Source organism: Globicephala melas, chromosome 11 (assembly GCF_963455315.2).
Source record: "Globicephala melas chromosome 11, mGloMel1.2, whole genome shotgun sequence".
NCBI classification, from domain to species: Eukaryota; Metazoa; Chordata; class Mammalia; order Artiodactyla; family Delphinidae; genus Globicephala; species Globicephala melas.
Window position 1 is genome coordinate 46,230,013 of NC_083324.2, and position 19,119 is coordinate 46,249,131.

The 19,119-nt window shown below is 39.6% G+C and overlaps 1 protein-coding gene across 3 annotated transcripts in view; it reads left to right on the forward strand.

Annotated features, from left to right (window-relative positions):
- ABHD5 (abhydrolase domain containing 5, lysophosphatidic acid acyltransferase) overlaps positions 1-8,711 on the forward strand; it is a 46,011-nt gene extending 37,300 nt beyond the window's left edge. For 2 of the 3 annotated variants that reach the window (XM_030830229.2, XM_030830232.3), the window contains 3 exons: positions 2,262-2,373; positions 6,582-6,768; positions 7,360-8,711. In XM_030830229.2, coding sequence (XP_030686089.2) covers positions 2,262-2,373; positions 6,582-6,768; positions 7,360-7,449 — 389 coding nt within the window. In that variant the 3' untranslated portion in view covers positions 7,450-8,711. Of the gene's footprint in view, positions 1-2,261; positions 2,374-3,397; positions 4,714-6,581; positions 6,769-7,359 lie in introns of those variants that run through there. The other variant, XM_060307926.2, reaches the window with a different exon arrangement.
- Positions 8,712-19,119: the final 10,408 nt, after the last annotated feature.

Sequence of the window (19,119 nt, forward strand, 5' to 3'; positions counted from 1 at the left end):
CCCACTCACCGCAACTAGAGAAAAGCCCGTGCGCAGCAATGAAGACCCAACGCAGCCAAAAATAAAATAAATAAATTTATTTTTTTTAAAAGGGTCTTTATATTGTAAACATTACAGATAATTAGCAAGCAGAAGAGGTGGGAAATGCTAAGGATGAGGTTAGGTGACCTTGAACATTCTGAAAAAAGCCAAGCAAGTAGTGTCTTGGGGAAGTTTACCTGCTAGCCCCAGGCATGGGAGTTTATCTGCTAGCCCCAGAGACCTGTTGAGGAGCCTTTGGCCAGTTAGTGATGTCCAGCTGACAGGTCACAAAGCCTGACCTGACCAATAAACGTGGGATAACAGGTATCATTACTCAGATTCCTTTCTTGCCCTGTAATGTCAGAGTGTTAAGAAGATAAAAGTCATCCTTTCTCACAAAGATTTGGGGGACTCCTGATCTGTGTTTCTGGTCATATTTTGAGTTTAGTCTCTGATTTAAGTTATTTGACCCTCAGCTCTTCTGTCTCAGCCTCACAGCCAAGGGAATTTCCTTCCCTCGTTGTCACAGATGGTGATGGTCTGGACCTCTGCCTTTCCCTCTTACAGCTTGTGTCAGTTAAGAGGGCTTTTGGCTGAAAGGGACTGAAGACCTCAGCGGTTTAAACCAGAAGGCCTTTTATTATTTCCTTAACAAGCAGTCTGGAAGCAGGTGGTTTTAGCATTTGTTCCCAAAGCTAGCTCCTCGATGTTAGGGTTTGGGTCTGTGTATGTGATTCTCTTGACCTTTTACCTCAGTGGTTGCTAGGACAGGAAGCATGATCTCACAGGCTCTCCGAACAAGAAGAAAGGAAAGCATGATGCTCTTTGTCAGGGAAGGACGTCTTCCCTGGGAGCCCCAGGAGACTTCTCCTTATGTCTCTGCCCACCCCTAGTTCTTCCATTAGCAAAGAAGAAGAAATTTCTATGACTGATCAATCATCATTTGTTCCCAGGGGCTGGAGCGAGGGGCCTGCTTTCCTGGGAACGTTGCTGCCTAAATGATACACAAAAGTCAGGTTCTCTTAGCAAGAAAAGAATAGCGGTGTGGCGGGTGGGTGAGGGTGAGGCAATACCTGCTGCATAGGCGACTGTAGATTCTGCTGCCCCCTGTCCAGGCCTGCCCCCGCCCTTGCCTGAGTGCCATCCCTTTGGGAGAGCAGCGGGACTGCAGCAATGAGAAGAGGGCACAGGGGCTGAATTGGTGACCACACTACATGCCCTCAGTACTCCTGTAGGTAGCCTCTTTTCACCGCCCCCCCCATAGAGCCACGCCTTCTTAGGTGCCTGGTCCTCCTTTGATGAGCTGCTTAAGAGCTTTATAGTCCTGACATGTAAGTGGATTTTGCTTGATCACAGTTACACAGGTAGCAATTATGGGAAAAGTAAAGCATAAAAAGAAGTTAGGAGATAATGATGGGGGAGGGAGGAAGCCTAGGAGGGGCCCTTTAAAGCCATGTCCTCTGCCTCCCATTGTTGTCTGCACATGGTGGTGAGGGTGATGCAGAATGTCCACTGCATCATGAGAATTCTTGGTGGAGCTGTGTAATTCCTTCAGAGATGGGAAGGCAGGGCCAGTGAAGAAGTAATAAGATCTTGCTAGAGTATTGGGCAGTGATAGCAGAGAGGGAAACCGGCCAGTCCCTGGGTCCCCGAGGGAAAACAGTAACCAGACAAAAGTTCCTGCTCTTCATCCTCTTTGCTTTGGAGGCCTTGCCCCTGCCTCTCACCTGAGGGGTGGGACCGTGAGAGCCACTGTGGATGGACTTAGCGGGGACTTCTGCTAGTGTCCCAAGCAGAAACTCTGAATTAATTTTCCCAAGAAATATTTATATACCAATTCACTTCATATAGATGCTAATGTGTTGTAATTGTGGAAGAAATACAATTTATTAAGTTAATTTTATGTATGAGCTGTCCTATTCACCTCCCTTGTTTAATACAATTTATTTTCCTACAAAAACAAGTCTTAGGCAACTGTTTTTGAGCTCCTAAAGCATATTAGTAAGTCAGCATATGACAGACTTTTATTCTTATTTTAATCTTTCCTTAGGGAACTTGAGGAGAGCAGTTTCTAGGATCTGTGCTTTTTTCCACTTAAAATACATATTTGAATACATGTGTAATGTAGCGTGTAGTGCTCATTATAGAAGCAAACACTAAACTCTTCTATATTTGTATATAAATTAAATTATAATTTAAAACATACATATAATTTAAAATGTTTGTTTTCTATTAAATAGGTTTAAGTCTAGTACAGCGTTTAAGGCCTGATTTCAAACGGAAGTATTCTTCAATGTTTGCAGATGATACTGTGACAGAATACATTTACCACTGTAATGTTCAGACTCCGAGGTAAGGTTTATCTAAATTTACTGTGTTTGTGTTTTAGACTTTTATTTTTTGAAAATATATGAAGAGTCCAGGAGATTTTTATCAGTATGTAAATGACTAAATTTAAAAGGACAAGTAGTTAAATGACTAACACTTCTTAATTTACTCATCTATTCATGGAGCACCTACTATGTAAAACATTGTACTAGATTCTGATGAGAGATTAAAAAGCCAGACAGGGCACAGTGGTTGAGAATCTGCCTGCCGATGCAGGGAACACGGGTTCGTGCCCCGGTTGGGGAAGATCCCACATGCCACGGAGCCTGCGTGTCCGGAGCCTGTGCTCCGCAACGGGAGAGGCCACAACAGTGAGAGGCCCGTGTACCGCAAAACAAAAACAAAAGCCAGACAAACTTTCTTCCCCTAAGGTGCCTGTGGATAGTTGAGGGAAGTCTTGGCCTTGGGCATCTTGTTAAGGTGGTCAGAGTTGAGAGAGAAAGAAGAATTTCAAATAAAGCAGCATTCCCAAATGAGTATGAATGTTCTACAAAAAAGGAGTTCTGGGTTAAACAAGAATGGTTTTCTGTACCATGGATCTTCTTAGAACCCTTTTTTAAGCCAAAGGTTTTTTGTTGTTGTTGGTTTGTTTTTTATTTTCAGTTGTGTTGGGTCTTCATTGCTGCATGCGGGCTTTCTCTAGTTGCGAGCGGGGGCTACTCCTCGTTGTGGTGCGTGGGCCTCTCATTGCGGCAGCCTCTCTTGTTGTGGAGCGCGGGCTCTAGGCTCGCGGGCTTCAGTAGTTGTAGCTTGTGGGCTCTAGAGTGCAGGCTCAGTAGTTGTGGCACACGGGCTTAGTTGCTCCGCGGCATGTGGGATCTTCCCAGACCAGGGCTAGAACCTGTGTCCCCTGCATTGGCAGGCGGATTCTTAACCACTGTGCTACCAGGAAAGCCCAAGCCGAAGGGTTTTGAATCTCCCAGGTGCGTGGGAGATACTAGGCAGCATTTTCAAGTTTATTTGCTGATTGCACCCTTCTTTTACTCAGCACTTCTTCAAGTCTGTGTGTCAGCATGAGAAACACTGCTGCAGCGGTGAGGAGTAAGTGAGGGTCGAGGGGAAGGGGAGTCTGCGTGAATTTTGACAGTGATTATGAGAGAGAGCATAGTAGAGGGAGCAAGAGGGCCAAGCAAAGGTATTTCTTTTTCTTTTTTTTTTAAATTACTTGTGGATGTTGTGTACAAGGCACTGGTAGAGAAAACAGAGCCTGAAAGTCTTGACGAGCTGGGAGGATCCTGGAAGACAGAGCCTACAGTCATTAGGGAGAGGATCAAGAATGGAGTATAACGATGAGAGCTCCAGTTCTTGTGCTGGCTTCTGTACCAGAATTATTGGAGGTGTTTGTCAAAAATGTGGTGCCTCAGCAAAGGAAACCATAAACAAGATGAAAAGGCAACCCTCGGAATGGGAGAAAATATTTGCAAACGAATCAATGGACACAGGATTAATCTCCAAAATATACAAGAAGCTCATGCAGCTCAATATCAAAAAAACAACCCAATCCAAAACTGGGCGGAAGACCTAAATAGACATTTCTCCAAAGAAGATATACAGGTTGCCCACAAACACATGAAAGGATGCTCAACATCACTAATCATTAGAGAAATGCAAATCAAAACTACACTGAGGGTATCACCTCACACCAGTCAGAATGGCCATCATCAAAAAATCTACAAACAATAAATGCTGGAGAGGGTGTGGAGAAAAGGGAACCCTCTTGCACTGTTGGTGGGAATGTGAATTGGTACAGCCACTTTGGAGAACAGTATGGAGGTTCCTTAAAAAACCAAAAATAGAACTACCATATGACCCAGCAATCTCACTACTGGACATATACCCTGAGAAAACCATAATTCAAAAAGAGTCATGTACCACAATGTTCACTGCAGCACTATTTATAATAGCCAAGACATGGAAGCAACCTAAGTATCCATCGACAGATGAATGGATAAAGAAGATGTGGCACATATATACAATGGAATATTACTCAGCCATAAAAAGAAATGAAATTGAGTTATTTGTAGTGAGGTGGATGGACCTAGAGTCTGTCATACAGAGTGAAGGAAGTCAGAAAGAGGAAAACAAATACCGTTTGCTAACACATATATATGGAATCTAAAAAAAATGGTTCTGATGAACCTAGGAGCAGGACAGGAATAAAGACACAGACGTAGAGAATGGACTTGAGGACACGGGGAGGGGGAGGGGTAAGCTGGGACGAAGTGAGAGAGTAGCATTGACTTATATACACTACCCAATGTAAAATAGATAGCTAGTGGGAAGCAGCCACATAGCACAGGGAGATCAGCTCGTGCTTTGTGACCACCTAGAGGGGTGGGATAGGGAGGGTGGGAGGGAGACACAAGAAGGAGGGGATATGGGGATATATGTATGCATATAGCTGATTCACTTTGTTGTACAGCAGAAATTAACACAACATTGTAAAGCAATTATACTCCAATAAAGATGTAAAAAAAATAATAATTGTAGTGAAGACCATTGAATATTAAAAAAAAAAAAGAAAGTGGTACCTGAACTCTGTCTCTAAGACTAATTCAGCAGTTCTGGGCTGCATCTTTAACAAATGCTTCAGATGATTCTAGCCATAGACCATACTTTAAAATATAAAAGTGGTACCTCATCCTTGCTAAGACTGAAACTTGGGTGAAAGGCTGAGAGGTGAGATGCAGAGACAGCCTCCTTCACTTTTTTTTTGTTGTTGTTCCTCTCTCACTTCTGTCAGAGAATATGTACACCTACTTTATTAAAAAAATTGAGGCCTTGAGAGCACTTGAGGTATAGCTGTAGCCTCAGTCTTTTTAATAAAGTAGGTTAGAGGTTCTCTGCCAAAGGTGAGGGAGGCTGGAGAGGTTTGGGGTTCCCCCAAGGGTTTGATGTTTTGTGACTCACCAGGCAGTTGGGTCTGATGGTTTAGGTCTACACACTTCATTGACTTGTTTCAGCAATTTTTAGTGGCCTGTTCCAGGGACATCATCTGTTTTCCTGCATGGTCTTAGTGGTTTGTTCTTCACCTACTCACATTCCATGATTACGTGTGCCTGTGTAATCCTAGTTTGTTGCCTTTCTTGTGGTGGAACTTGAATTCATAAACGGCCGTTCAGAAGCACACCTAGTACAAGGAAAGAAGAGAAATGACGGCAGAATGGATCTGTCCTAGGAGTTTGCCAAATGTTCTGTATTTTATGTGACGGTCAGTCAGCTGTGGCCATGAGAGAAGACATAGGACAGGCTCAAGAAAACAAAGTTTAGTATACTCACAGGTCCTAGAGAGGGGGTCACTGAATGCTTTGAAGGGTCGGGGGGATGCACCAGATTTTGGTCAGGTGGCAGAAGACAGGAGTGAGGGAAAGTCCAGGCAGGAGCCTTTACTGGGTTCTGCAGGAGAGGCAAGGCAGCGCAGGGTAGGCAGTGTAGGATTCGCTAGTTGAATAATTTCAGTGGGCACTAAGATATAGGGGTGGTTTCTAGTTGTCTGGCACCTGGCCCTGGGCTGATTAAGGCAGAGGAACATTGCCTCCGGGGATGTGCAAGCCAGACAGAAGAGGTGCAGCTCTGGATTGGTTAGTTTGCATATAAAGGCAGTCCCAGTTGAGTCCTTTGCTGTCTCTACGAATTGGCTAGCTCCAGGAGGCTGTCTCTCCCCAGCCGGAAAGGTTTTTAAAGATGGCAAACATCATAACAGGCAGAAAATTTTAAATATAAACAATACACAAAGAATACTTAAGCTGAATGTGTTCTTATCTTGGTATTGGTTTTGCCATTGTAGGTAAAATGCTGGTGCGATGAACATGTGGAAAAGCTCCCTTGTAAATAAGTTAGAGTGAAAAAACGTATTTCAGCTATCCCCACAGGAAATTTGATGATTTTATGATAGGGACTTAGGGTTGCATGTTTTGATTCGGAAGATGATCATTTTTTTTAAGAGTTTTTTTAGAGTTTAAAGCATCCTTGTTTATCTAACAAAAGCATATAACTTCTGTGGGGTTTCTTCCTTACATTTCCTAGTAAATTATTTTCTATGTAAGCTGCGGTTTTTCTTAAAAGGAGGAGAAGCTAAATATGAGTCTGTTTTGGTAGAGGTGGGAGTGTGATACATACTTATCCCCCAGAATCATACATATGATTTTCTCCCTTTCTCCCTCTGAACGCAGTGGTGAGACTGCGTTCAGAAATATGACTGTCCCTTATGGATGGGCAAAGAGACCAATGCTGCAGCGAATTGGTAAAATGCACCCTGACATTCCAGTTTCGGTCATCTATGGCGCCCGATCCTGCATAGATGGCAATTCTGGCACCAGCATCCAGTCATTACGACCACATTCGTATGTGAAGACTATAGTAAGTGTGTGGTTTATTTTTGGCTTATAGTTGTAGGTGAAGTCTGTTCTATTATCTTTGCTTTCAGTGAGATTTCAGGTCATCCCTGTGCTTTCACATCTAAGCTATACCTGCAGCTTTGGTCAGAGACCTGCTGTCACTTGTGACGGGGGCAGGGGTTTGACCCATACAAATCTTCATGTCCAGACAGCGAATCCCCATTCTTAGGCCCTTGTCTGTCCTAGAGTCACAGCATCTCCGCAGTGGGAGAGACTGAAAGAGGGACAGACAGGTCCAATAGCACTGCGACCACCTCCCACGGCAGCACATGCTTACTTTGTTCAGTGTTTCTGTTGGCCCTATTGTTAGAGGTCAATTTAGAATGTTATTTTTGCATATGAAAATTTTAGTAAGGTTCACTGGATTTTTTCTTTATTCTCAGATCCTTTATTTAATGAAGTATATAATAGTTACTGCAGATCAGTATTGCTTTTTCTTTTATGTTTTATATATAGCTGTTCTCACTTTCATTGCTAAGTGTCTTTGTATGTGTCATTGTGTTTTATTAAATGCTTTTACTCACTGACCATCTGACTGCTTTTCCTTTCCTAGGCCATTCTCGGAGCAGGGCATTATGTGTATGCAGATCAACCAGAAGACTTTAACCAGAAAGTGAAGGAGATCTGTGACACTGTGGACTGAGCACACTGCAGATGACGTGGAAATGCACATGGGTAATACAGTTCCTCAGCAATAATTTGCAGTCTGCGATGCAGAGAGTAAGGAATCTCACATGAGAACCAGGCAGTCTTCTTGACTGTACTTTCCCCATGTTTTCTTTATGAAGCTGCTAGCACATTTAAACCAGGTAGTGCCTTCTAGAAGAATGACTTTCCTTTCTCCAAAATCAACATGTACAAGAGTCTCCAAATCTGGTAGCTTTAATAAAAGGTTATTTGTCCCTCTGCTGTACTGAAATATTGTAATTTTTCAACTGAAATTTTTATTTCTATCTAACTTTGCTATATCAAGTATTTTTTATATTGCAGTCTGTACTGCCAATTTTAAAAAGTGATTTCTGGCTTCATTATTTTATATAATGTAAAGGTGCACCTTATTTTCCTTGCTTATATATACCATGTCTAATAACTGATAGAGTTAAACAAAATTTGGTGTGTTTTTATGTAAAAATTTGTCACTTTCTTAGAATGCTTCACTTCATTTTTGAAATGGAGTGTCGAGACAGGGTTTTGGTTAAAAAGATGGGAGTTGATTTCTAGCATTGATTTTTCTGATTTTCCTTTGTTTTCTATTTAAGGCTGCAAAGCCATGTTCACCGTTTTAAATGTGATCCATCCTTAAGTATTTCAAGTACGGAAAAGCCTTAACTAAAAGTCTATCCTATTTTCCCCCATTAATACTGTTATTCTTTTCTTTGAGCCTGCATGCAGCAGAAGGAACAGATTTCCTCACTGAGGGGTCATTAAGACTGTTACCTTCCAGTAAGCCAAATCATATATTTTCATCTAATTCTTGTAGATGGGTGCTAAAACTGGATTACATTTTTACCACTAAAATATAAAAATCAGTGGTGCTGTTATATCTCATGGCACCAGAAGTTAGCTAGTACTTGGGGGTTTTTTTGTTTTGTTTTTTTAAGAGTTTTGTGTTGATTAAATAACTTACATACTTTATTACAAAAATTCTGTAAGGTTGATTGAACTATTTGACAGTAACTACCATCAAGTGTAGCACTTTCTTGCTGTTTTTAATACAAGGAAAATTTCTCTGAAACTGAGAAAAAGCTCCATGTGGTAACTGGCTACTACTGAGAAGACCCTCCACAAAAGAAAGTTGAATAGGATGGTCACCAGCAAGTCATCTTTGCCTTATGTTTTGCTTAATGTTGCTTGTCTAGGAGAAAGGTGGTTATGTAAATAAAAACAGTGAACTAGAGCAAATAATGACTTCATAGTTTTGATTGTTGCATTTAAAAAATGATTAGGAAATCTTTAGTTGTTAGGAAATGTAAGGCTGTATCACTGTTGATTAACTGTGAGGAAGACGAATGTTCTGTTTTCAACAATATCTCCCCTGCCCCAAAAATAGGCACATTTCACTGAAGCATGACAAGTAGCTTCCCAGTGAGCAATTTGTCTCAGTTGTGGGATGGACTAGGTTAGTCCAGAAGGTAACAGGAGAGCCAAGTCAGATTTCTCTACCTTGAGAATAAAAGTAGTCTTTACTTTTTTAGTTTGTATCTTGGATGGCCAGATTCAAACCTATAAGTGGTGCAGATAATTTGGGTCATTTTTGGTGTTTTTATTTGACACACTCTCCAGTCTCTCTTAATTTTCCTTTGCTGGGTGAATGACAGTTTTTAGTCGTACAGGAGGGTTTCTGCACAGGAAACGTGGTCTCAGAACTTAGAGGGAAGTTACTAGTTTCACTTAGATGGTTACTAGTTTCACTTAGATGGGGCTTCTAGCCATAGATGTGCCAAGTGATTCAGGGAAAAGATGTACCCAGGTGTCAAGTGGAACTTATTTTCCTAACAACTAATTTTGGTTTCTTTGAAAAATATTGCCATAATTCTTTTTAAAAAGTGAATTTTACCTTGGGCTATTGTATATGTAATTTTGTGAAGACTGAGCTAACACAGAAAGTTCCAATCCTTGAATTCCTGAAAATAGAGTGGGTCCTAAATGTTTTCTTTAAAAAAAAAAATCTGGGCTTCCCTGGTGGCGCAGTGGTTGAGAGTCTGCCTGCCGATGCAGGGGACACGGGTTCATGCCCCGGTCCAGGAAGATCCCACATGCCGCGGAGTGGCTAGGCCCGTGAGCCATGGCTGCTGAGCCTGCGCGTCCGGAGCCTGTGCTCCGCAATGGGAGAGGCCACAACGGTACATTATGTACAATGTACTTTATTTTACAGAAAATAAAGAAAGGAGGGATAACACTACTAGATACTATAACATACTATAAAAAATTGAGAAAAAGTCCAGGAATTTAGTATATGATAAAGGAATCATCTTACTGGTGGAGAAAAAGACTTAAAAGACGGTGTGGAGACAAATGTGGTTAAACACCTGGAAGACAGTAAAATTGAATCCATTTCTCACACTGTACAGAAGGATAAAATCCAAATGGATTAGAGACCCAACTGTAAAAATGAAACCTTCTAAATAACTGGAAGAAAACATAGGTGAATTCCTTTATGATCTGAGAGTGGGGAAAACATTCCTATGACCGAATATCCAGAAGCAATAAAAGGAGGAGTTTATATCTAACTGAAAGAAAGAGATTTGGATGGTCAAAAAAAGCAAAGTTAAAAAGTAAATAATAAACTGGCAAAAATATTTGCAACATTTATCACAAAGGGCTAATATAATATAGCCCTAATATGTGAAGAATTTCTAAACTTTGAAAAGAACCAGAAAGAACGGGCAAAAAGATACAAACAGGGACTTCCCTGCTGACGCAGTGGGTAAGACTCCGCGCTCCCAATGCAGGGGGCCCGGGTTCGATCCCTGGTCAGGGAACTAGACCATATGCATGCCACAGCTGAGAGTTCGCATGCCACAATTAAGTAGCCAGCAAGCCGCAACAAGGGAGCCCGCCTGTTGCAACTAAGACCCAGTACAACCAAATAAATAAGATATAGACAGTTCATAGAAAATAAATAGCTCTTAAACATATGAGGATACACATAATAAAGAGAAATGCAAATTAAAACTACTGAGATACCATTTCTTGCCTGTTGGATTGTGAAAAGTCCAAGTTACACAGTGCACTCTGTTAGTGAGACAGTGGGGAAACAAGCTGTCCAGAAAGTACAGATTCCTGTGGATGGAATTTGTTAATAACTATCAAAATTAAATATGAGTTTATCCCTCAACCAACAGGCTCCCTTCTAAAAATCTATCTGAGGTGTACTGGTAAAAATATGTGATGGTGTATGCACAAAGATCTTCATTACAGTGCTATTTATAGCAGCCAAAGAGTGGAAGCCACCCAAATCTCCATCTAGAGGGGATTGATGGAAGAAACCTGGCACATACATATAGTGGAATACTGCACAGCTGTTAAAAAAAAAAATGAGGGAGCATCTCCAGGAGGGAAGAGGATGAAGGCTGCAGAACCACACACACATGGAGACACATCTCAGTTGGTCTCTAATCTTATTTGTGAGGATTCTGCCAGTTGAATGCCTGAAAAGGGAGGTGGGATGGCCTTTGGATTGTACCAGCTTAGCTGGCATTGCTAACCAACTGTTGCAGGCTCTGAAAATAAAAACAATCTTGAACTCCTGCCCCTTCCCCCCCGCACCCCCCAAAAAAAATGCTGTCCTGGAGTCCTCTCCAGAGTATAGGAAGTGAAAGTGAAGAGCAGGTTTGTTGTGCTACCTGATTGTGTAAGAAAGGAGGGGACAAATGAAAAAACAAGCATGCATTTACTTATGTTAAAAAAAAAAAGAAAAATGGAAGGTTTAATTACATCAATAACTAATAAATCAGTTCCCTTAGGGGTGGTGGTAGGGAGCTGGCCAGAGATGGCACCTAGATCTGTATCTTCTTTTATACTTTTTACTTTGGGACCCTGTCAGTGTTTTCTATAATTAAAAAATCAACTCTTAAAACTAAAACTTAACTATCCATCAAATTGGTGGTGTAACCACTCACAGAACAATTACTTCAAGCGACTTTAAAGCCCAGCATTTGTCTGCACTTTCCTAATGGAATATATCCTGTGAACTACAATGAAAACTTAAACTGCATTTAGTATTTTTATTTTTAACAATGATATTGGTGTTGTCCTTTTGAAACTCTATGTATTTACGTATGATAAAGCAAATATTGTCAAAGGAAGTAAGAGCCAAGATTTTTAGTACAAGAAAGAAGAGATACAAGAATAAAATTAAGTAAAAACCCTGTAATTGTATATTTCAGTTGGAAGTACCAGCAAAATACAGTGATTTATTTTTCCTAAAAAATACATGTTGCATAGCTTTAGCCACTGAAAAGGCCTAGAAGCAATCAGAAGTCAGTGGCAAGGCATACCCTAGCACCAAGACTGTCCCATTAGAGGGGGCAGGGAAGGGACAAGATGAGGCTAGACCATCTTGTGTCTGAAAGCAAGAAAGCAATCAGAGTAAGGTCATGTCAAAAGGACCCAGGAGTCAACTAGAGGGGGCTTCCATTGGCCAAAGATGGAACAATTTGAACATCAAAAAGAATAACAATTGACATGAAATATATAAAAATCTATGAGGTCATAATGATAGTTTAAAAAAAATCTATTAGTCATCTTTGGAGATTATTAGGCACCAACTTACTATTTTGAAAATTAACTGGAAAAATGAAGTATTTATCCTGATTCCTTTGTGTACCAGGTTAACCTGATAAGAGAACGTTTTTCACTTAAGAATCATAACTAAATGCCAGAGAATTGATAGGATTAGGAAATCACCCTATTTAGTAACAATACATTACTAAATAACCAAGAGATCACTGAAGAAATCAAAGAGGAAATCAAAAAATACCTAGAGACAAATTACAACAAAAATACGATGATCCAAAACCTGTGGGATGCAGCAAAAGCAGTTCTAAAGGGAAGTTTGTAGCAGTATAGTCCTACCTCAAGAAACAAGAAAAATCTCAAGCGATCTAACCTTACACCTAAAGGAACTAGCGAAAGAACAAACAAATCCCGAAGTACGTAGAAAAAAATCATAAAGATCAGAGCAGAAATAAATGAAATAGAAACAAAACAATAGCAAAAATCAATAAAACTAGAAGATGGTTCTTTGAGAAGATAAACAAAATGGATAAACCTTTAGCCAAACTCATCAAGAAAAAGAGGGAGAGGACTCAATAAAATTAGAAATGAAAAAGGAGAAGTTACAACAGACACCGCAGATATACGAAGCATCATGAGGGACTACTACAAGCAACTCTATGCCAATAAAATGAACAACCTGGAAGAAACAGACAAGTTCTTAGAAAGGTATAACCTTCCAAGACTGAACCAGGAAGAAATAGAAAATATGAACAGACCAGTTACAAGTAATGAAATCGAAACTGTGATTAAAAATCTTCTAACAAACAAAAGTACAGGACCAGATGGCTTCACAGATGAACTCTGTCAAACATTTAGAGAAGAGCTAACACCCATCCTTCTCAAACTCTTCCAAAACATTGCAGAGGAAGGAACACTCCCAAACTCATTCTGCGGAGGCCATCATCACCGTGATACCAAATCCAGACAAAGATGTCACAAAAAAAGAAAACGACAGGCCAATAACACTGATGAACATAGATGCAAAAATCCTCAATAAAATGCTAGCAAACAGAATCCAACAACTCCAACAACACATTAAAAGGATCATGCACCATGATCAAGTGGGATTTATCCCAGGGACGCAAGGATTCTTCAATATATGCAAATCAATCAATGCGATACACCATATTAACAAATTGAAGAATAAAAACCATATGATCATCTCAATAGATGCAGAAAAAGCTTTTGACAAAATTCAACACCCATTTATGATAAAAACTCTCCAGAAAGTGGGCATAGAGGAACCTACCTCAGCATAATAAAGGCCATATACAACAGACCTCAGCAAACATCATTCTCAATGGTGAAAAACTGAAACCATTTCCTCTAAGATCAGGAACAAGGCAAGGATGTCCACTCTCACCAGTATTATTCAACATCGTTTTGGAAGTCCTAGCCATGGCAATCAGAAGAAAAAGAAATACAAATTGGAAAAGAAGTAAAACTGTCACTGTTTGCAGATGACATGATACTATACATAGAGAATCCTAAAAATGCCACCAGAAAACTACTAGAGCTAATCAATGAATTTGGTAAAGTTGCAGGATACAAACTTAATGCACAGAAATCTCTGGCATTCCTATACACTAACAACAAAAGATCAGGAAGAGAAATTAAGGAAACAATCCCATTCACCACTGTAACAAAAAAAATAAAGTACCTAAGAATAAACCTACCTAAGGGGGTAAAAGACCTGTACTTAGAAAACTATAAGACACTGATGAAAGAAATCAAGGATGACACAAACAGATGGAGAGATATACCATGTTCTTGGATTGAAGGAATCAACATTGTGAAAATGACTATACTACCCAAAGCAATCTACAGATTCAGTGCAATCCCTATCAAATCAGCAATGGCATTTTGTACAGAACTAGAACAAAAAATCTTAAAACTTATTTGGAGACACAAAAGACCCCGAATAGCCAAAGCAATCTTGAGGGGAAAAAAACAGAGCTGGAGGAATCAGACTCCCTGACTTCAGACTATACTACAAAGCTACAGTAATCAAGACAACATGGTACTGGCACAAAAACAGAAACATAGATCAATGGAACAGGATAGAAAGCCCAGAGATAAACTGACGCACCTATGGTCAACTAATCTGTGACAAAGGAGGGAAGGCTATACAATGGAGAAAAGACAGTCTCTTCAATAAGTGGTGCTAATATATACAATGGAATATTACTCAGCCATAAGAAGAAATGAAATTGAGTTATTGGTAGTGAGGTGGATGGACCTAGAGTCTGTCATACAGAGTGAAGTAAGTCAGAAAGGGAAAATCAAATACCGTAACATATATATGGAATCTAAAAAAAAAAAAAAAGTTCTGAAGAACCTAGGGGCAGGACAGGAATAAAGACGCAGACGTAGAGAATGGGCTTGAGGACACGGGGAGGGGGAAGGGTAAGCTGGGACAAAGTGAGAGAGTGGCATGGACATATATACACTACCAAATGTAAAATAGATAGCTAGTGAGAAGCAGCCGCATAGCACAGGGACATCAGCTCGGTGCTTTGTGTCCATCTACGGGTTGGGATAGGGAGGGTGGGAGGGAGATGCAAGAGGGAGGGGATATGGGGATACATGTATACATATAGCTGATTCACTTTGTTATACTGCAGAAACTAACACAACATTGTAAAGCAATTATACTCCAATAAAGATTTAAAAAAAAAGGGGTGCTGGGAAAACTGTACAACTATATGTAAAAGAATGAAATTCAAACACTCCCTAACACCATACACAAAGATACACTCAAAATGGATTAAAGACCTAAATGTAAGACTGGACACTATAAAACTCTTAGAAGAAAACATAGGAGTAAGATCTTTTTTGACCCACCTCCTAGAGTAATGGAAATAAAAACAAAAATAAACAAATGGGACCTAATGAAACTTAAAAGCTTTTGCACAGCAAAGGAAACTATAAACAAGACGAAAAGACAACCCTCAGAGTGGGAGAAAATATTTGCAAACGAATCAACAGACAAAGGATTAATCTCCAAAATATATAAACAATTCATGCAGCTCAATATTGAAAAAACAACCCAATCAAAAAATGGGCAGAAGACCATTTAATAGACATTTTTCCAAAGAAGACATACAGATGGCCAACAGGCATATGAAAATCTGCTCAACATCACTAATTATTAGAGAAATGCAAATCAACACTACAATGAGGTGTCACCTCACACCAGTTAGAATGGGCATCATCAGAAAATCTACAAACAACAAATGCTGGAGAGGGTGTGGAGAAAAGGGAACCCTCTTGCACTGTTGGTGGGAATGTAAATTGATACAGCCACTATGGAGAACAGTATGGAGGTTCCTTAAAAAACTAAAAATAGAATTACCATATGATCCAGCAATCCCACTACTGGGCATATACTCAGAGAAAACCATAATTCAAAAAGACACGTGCACCCCAATGTTCATTGCAGCACTATTTACAATAGCCAGGTCATGGAAGCAACCTAAATGCTCATCAACAGACGAATGGATAGAGAAGATGTGGCACATATATACAATGGTAAATAGCCATAAAAAGGAACGAAATTGGGTCATTTGTGGAGACGTGGTTGGACCTAGAGACTGTCATACAGAGTGAAGTAAGTCAGAAAGAGAAAAACAAATACTGTATATTAACGCATATATGTGGAATCTAGAAAAATGGTACAGATGAACTGTTTGCAAGGCAGAAATAGAGACACAGATGTAGAGAACAAACGTATGGACACCAAGGGGGAAAAATGTGGGGAGGGGGTGGCGGCAGTGGGATGAATTGGGAGATGGGGATTGACACATATACACTAAGATATATAAAATGGATAACTAATAAAAACCTGCTGTGTAATAAGTAAAATAAAATTCAAAAAACTAAATAATTTTTAAAAAAGAATCATAACTAAATGCCAGAGAATTGATAGGATTAGGAAATCACCCTTTTGTCACCTGTAGTGAAATAATGGATCTAGGCTGCTGAAAGTATTAGGTAAAAAATTTATGGGAGGGGCTTCTCTGGTGGCACAGTGGTTGGGAATCTGCCTGCCAATGCAGGGGACACCGGATTGAGCCCTGGTCCGGGAAGATCCCACATGCTGCGGAGCAATTAAGCCCATGCGCCACAACTGCTGAGCCTGCGACCTAGAGCCCGTGCTGCACAGCAAGAGAAGCCACCGCAGTGAGAAGCTCATGCACCGCAACGAAGAGCGGCCTCCACTCGCCGCAACTAGAGAAAACTAGAGAAAGCCCGTGCGCAGCAACAAAGACCCAACGCAGCCTAAAATAAATAAAATTTTTAAAAATGTATGGGAAATGTTTTATTGGATGACTCAGGTTGATAACATCTGAACCCAGTGATCAACCTTAGCATTACTAAAAAAGGAACAACCAGAAGTTACATGCCTCTGACGTTTTGCAATAGCAGGAACCCAACACCAGCCATGATGAATTGTTGCCCAAAACAAACAAAATAGAACCGGAATCTAAGCAAGCCTTTTACATCCAACGATCAATTTGTGAAAGCACGGGATACTGAGGAACATGTTAAACAACAGGCTTAATCCAGAATGTGGGAAAGTCCACAGGACAAATAATCCACTTTATTCAACAAATTGAATGTGTAAAACAAAGGTGGTGGTGGGACTTAAATAAAGATTGGAGAAACTTAAAGGACTTGTTTGGATCGTGATTTGAACAAAACCAACCTAAAAAGACATTTTGGGGAACAATTAGGGGAGAATTTAAGATGGATTGGGTATCAGATGATATTAAGGAATTATTAATTTCACTAGGTGAAATAATGGTATAGTGACTATGTGTTGTTTTTTTTAAAGCTCTCATTTGTTAGAGTTACATACTAAGTATTTGTGGTTAAAATTATGACTGGGATTTACTTGAAAATATTCCAAGAAGAAAAAGGCAGAGGACAGGAAATAGAGAAAATGAGCAGAATGTTATGTTGAAGCTGAGTGACAGATACACAGGAGTTTATTATTCTATTTCCTTTACTTTTATGCATGCTTGACAATTTCCATGATAGAAATTTAAAGAATAAAAGAGAATGGGAGAATGGGGGAGATTGGAAGTTGCCAGTATAGACAACTTTCTTTTTTTTTTTTTAGGAGTAAAGAAAGAGCAGAAAAGTATGTAATAGCTAGAGGGGGAACCTTATGATTAACTTGGCAGAGAGGGGGAAAATGATCGTGCAGGAGAGAATGGTTGCGGTGATGTATTAGCAAGGCTAAGGGCAACTAGGAACTCCCACACGCTGCTGGTGGGACTGTAAATAGGTAATCACGACTTTGAAAAATAATTTACAATATGTTGTAAAGCTATATGTGCCCCATACTACTTGACACGGCACTTTCGTTTCCAGTATTCAGTCCCACAAATACCCCAGCACCAGTGTGCCAAGACAGCTACAAGCTGTTCACTGCAGCACTGTAAGATTAAAAATCTGGAACCTGATATATGACTGATTAAATTCCACACTGGAATATTATGCAGCCTTAAAAATGAGGTGGATCTCAATATATACATGTATCAAATCATCATGTTGTACACTTTAAACTTACTCATGTTATATGTCAATAAGATTGCAATAAATGGAATGTATGAGATAGGTCTATCTATAAGTGACAATATGGAAATTTTCCAGAATATCTTTAACGGAAAAAAACAAAGGGGAAACCCCCCAAAATTCAGAATAGTATTTCATATATATATATATGTATACATACACAGACATATAAATATATGTATACAGAATACACTTACCGTGTACTCATATATATAGACATTTTGAGGAGGGTAAACATGTACATGAGTTTGTTAATAGTGATTAGCTTTGAAGAGGAGAGTTCTGTTGTATATGCTTTTATAAAGTTTGGATCCTTGCACATTCTTTATATTTTAATAAAATCCCTATAAAATATAGAAAAAATCTTGTTTACATATGAAATAGGTAAGAAAATAACTGAAGGGGCTTACTGGCTCAGTGTTCTGTGTGGATGTGTAGACCCAGACTGGGGGGAGAGGGACAGGTGTTCAGTGTATGGAAGGCTGTAAGTCTCAGTAATTTATATTGTTGAAAATCGAGCTATAAAGTTATAACTGGTCTTTGTTTGACCTAAGATAGAAACACAGTCCCAACTTGAAACTGCCCTCTTCATTTGCTCTCTTTTGCTTAAACTTGTTGAAAGGGTGACCTGAATTAGAATATCTATCTCCCAGCTGGAAACCAGACTTAAGTGCAGGTCTTCCCTCTAACCCTTACTCTTTTCACCTTTCCTCACAGGCCTCCTCTTTCAAATAAGTCCTGATGGGCAGCAGAGAAAGGGTTTATTGATAATGTTGCTATTTGGTGTTAAGTGATGGGGCTTTTTCTTCTCTTTTGTATTGAGGGGGTGGGAGTTGGGTGTGTAATTTATAAGTACTTTAGTGCATGAGCTGTCTCTCCCTTTTCACACCCCTACAGTTCTCTAAAGGGGCAAACAACCTTCCCTTTGCCTTGGATTCTGAAGTGTTCCTGTTTGTCTCATCCCAGCCCTGGCCAGATATTTTTCTTTGATTTTTAATTTTTTTTTATTAAAAGATACCAATATGAGATTAAAAAAAAAAAAGAATATCTCCGTATCTATGAAGCTCTACCTCTATTTCTGTCTCTCCCCATCTCATATGCACTCCTGTATTTCTCTTGCTATTTCCTCTAAAACCAATCTTTAGAAAAAATTTTGTAACATTATACTAAATTAGAACTAGAATATCTTTTTTTTCTGTAGTCTGGCTTTTAGGATTACTTAATTAGATTAGCTCCCAGATTTAAAATTGAAAAACACTCTTATCAAGTAGTTTACTAAATAAATGGGTAGGAATTTTATTCAACCATATAGTTTAATCCTTAAAAAAATTTCTGTATACTCACTTAAGGCTTAGAGTGTTTCCATGAAGTGGCCATTATTAATTGTTTGAAAATTTAGAATAACCCAAGCCTTTTTCCTCATTAAACATTGAATCCATTTTGGGAGAAG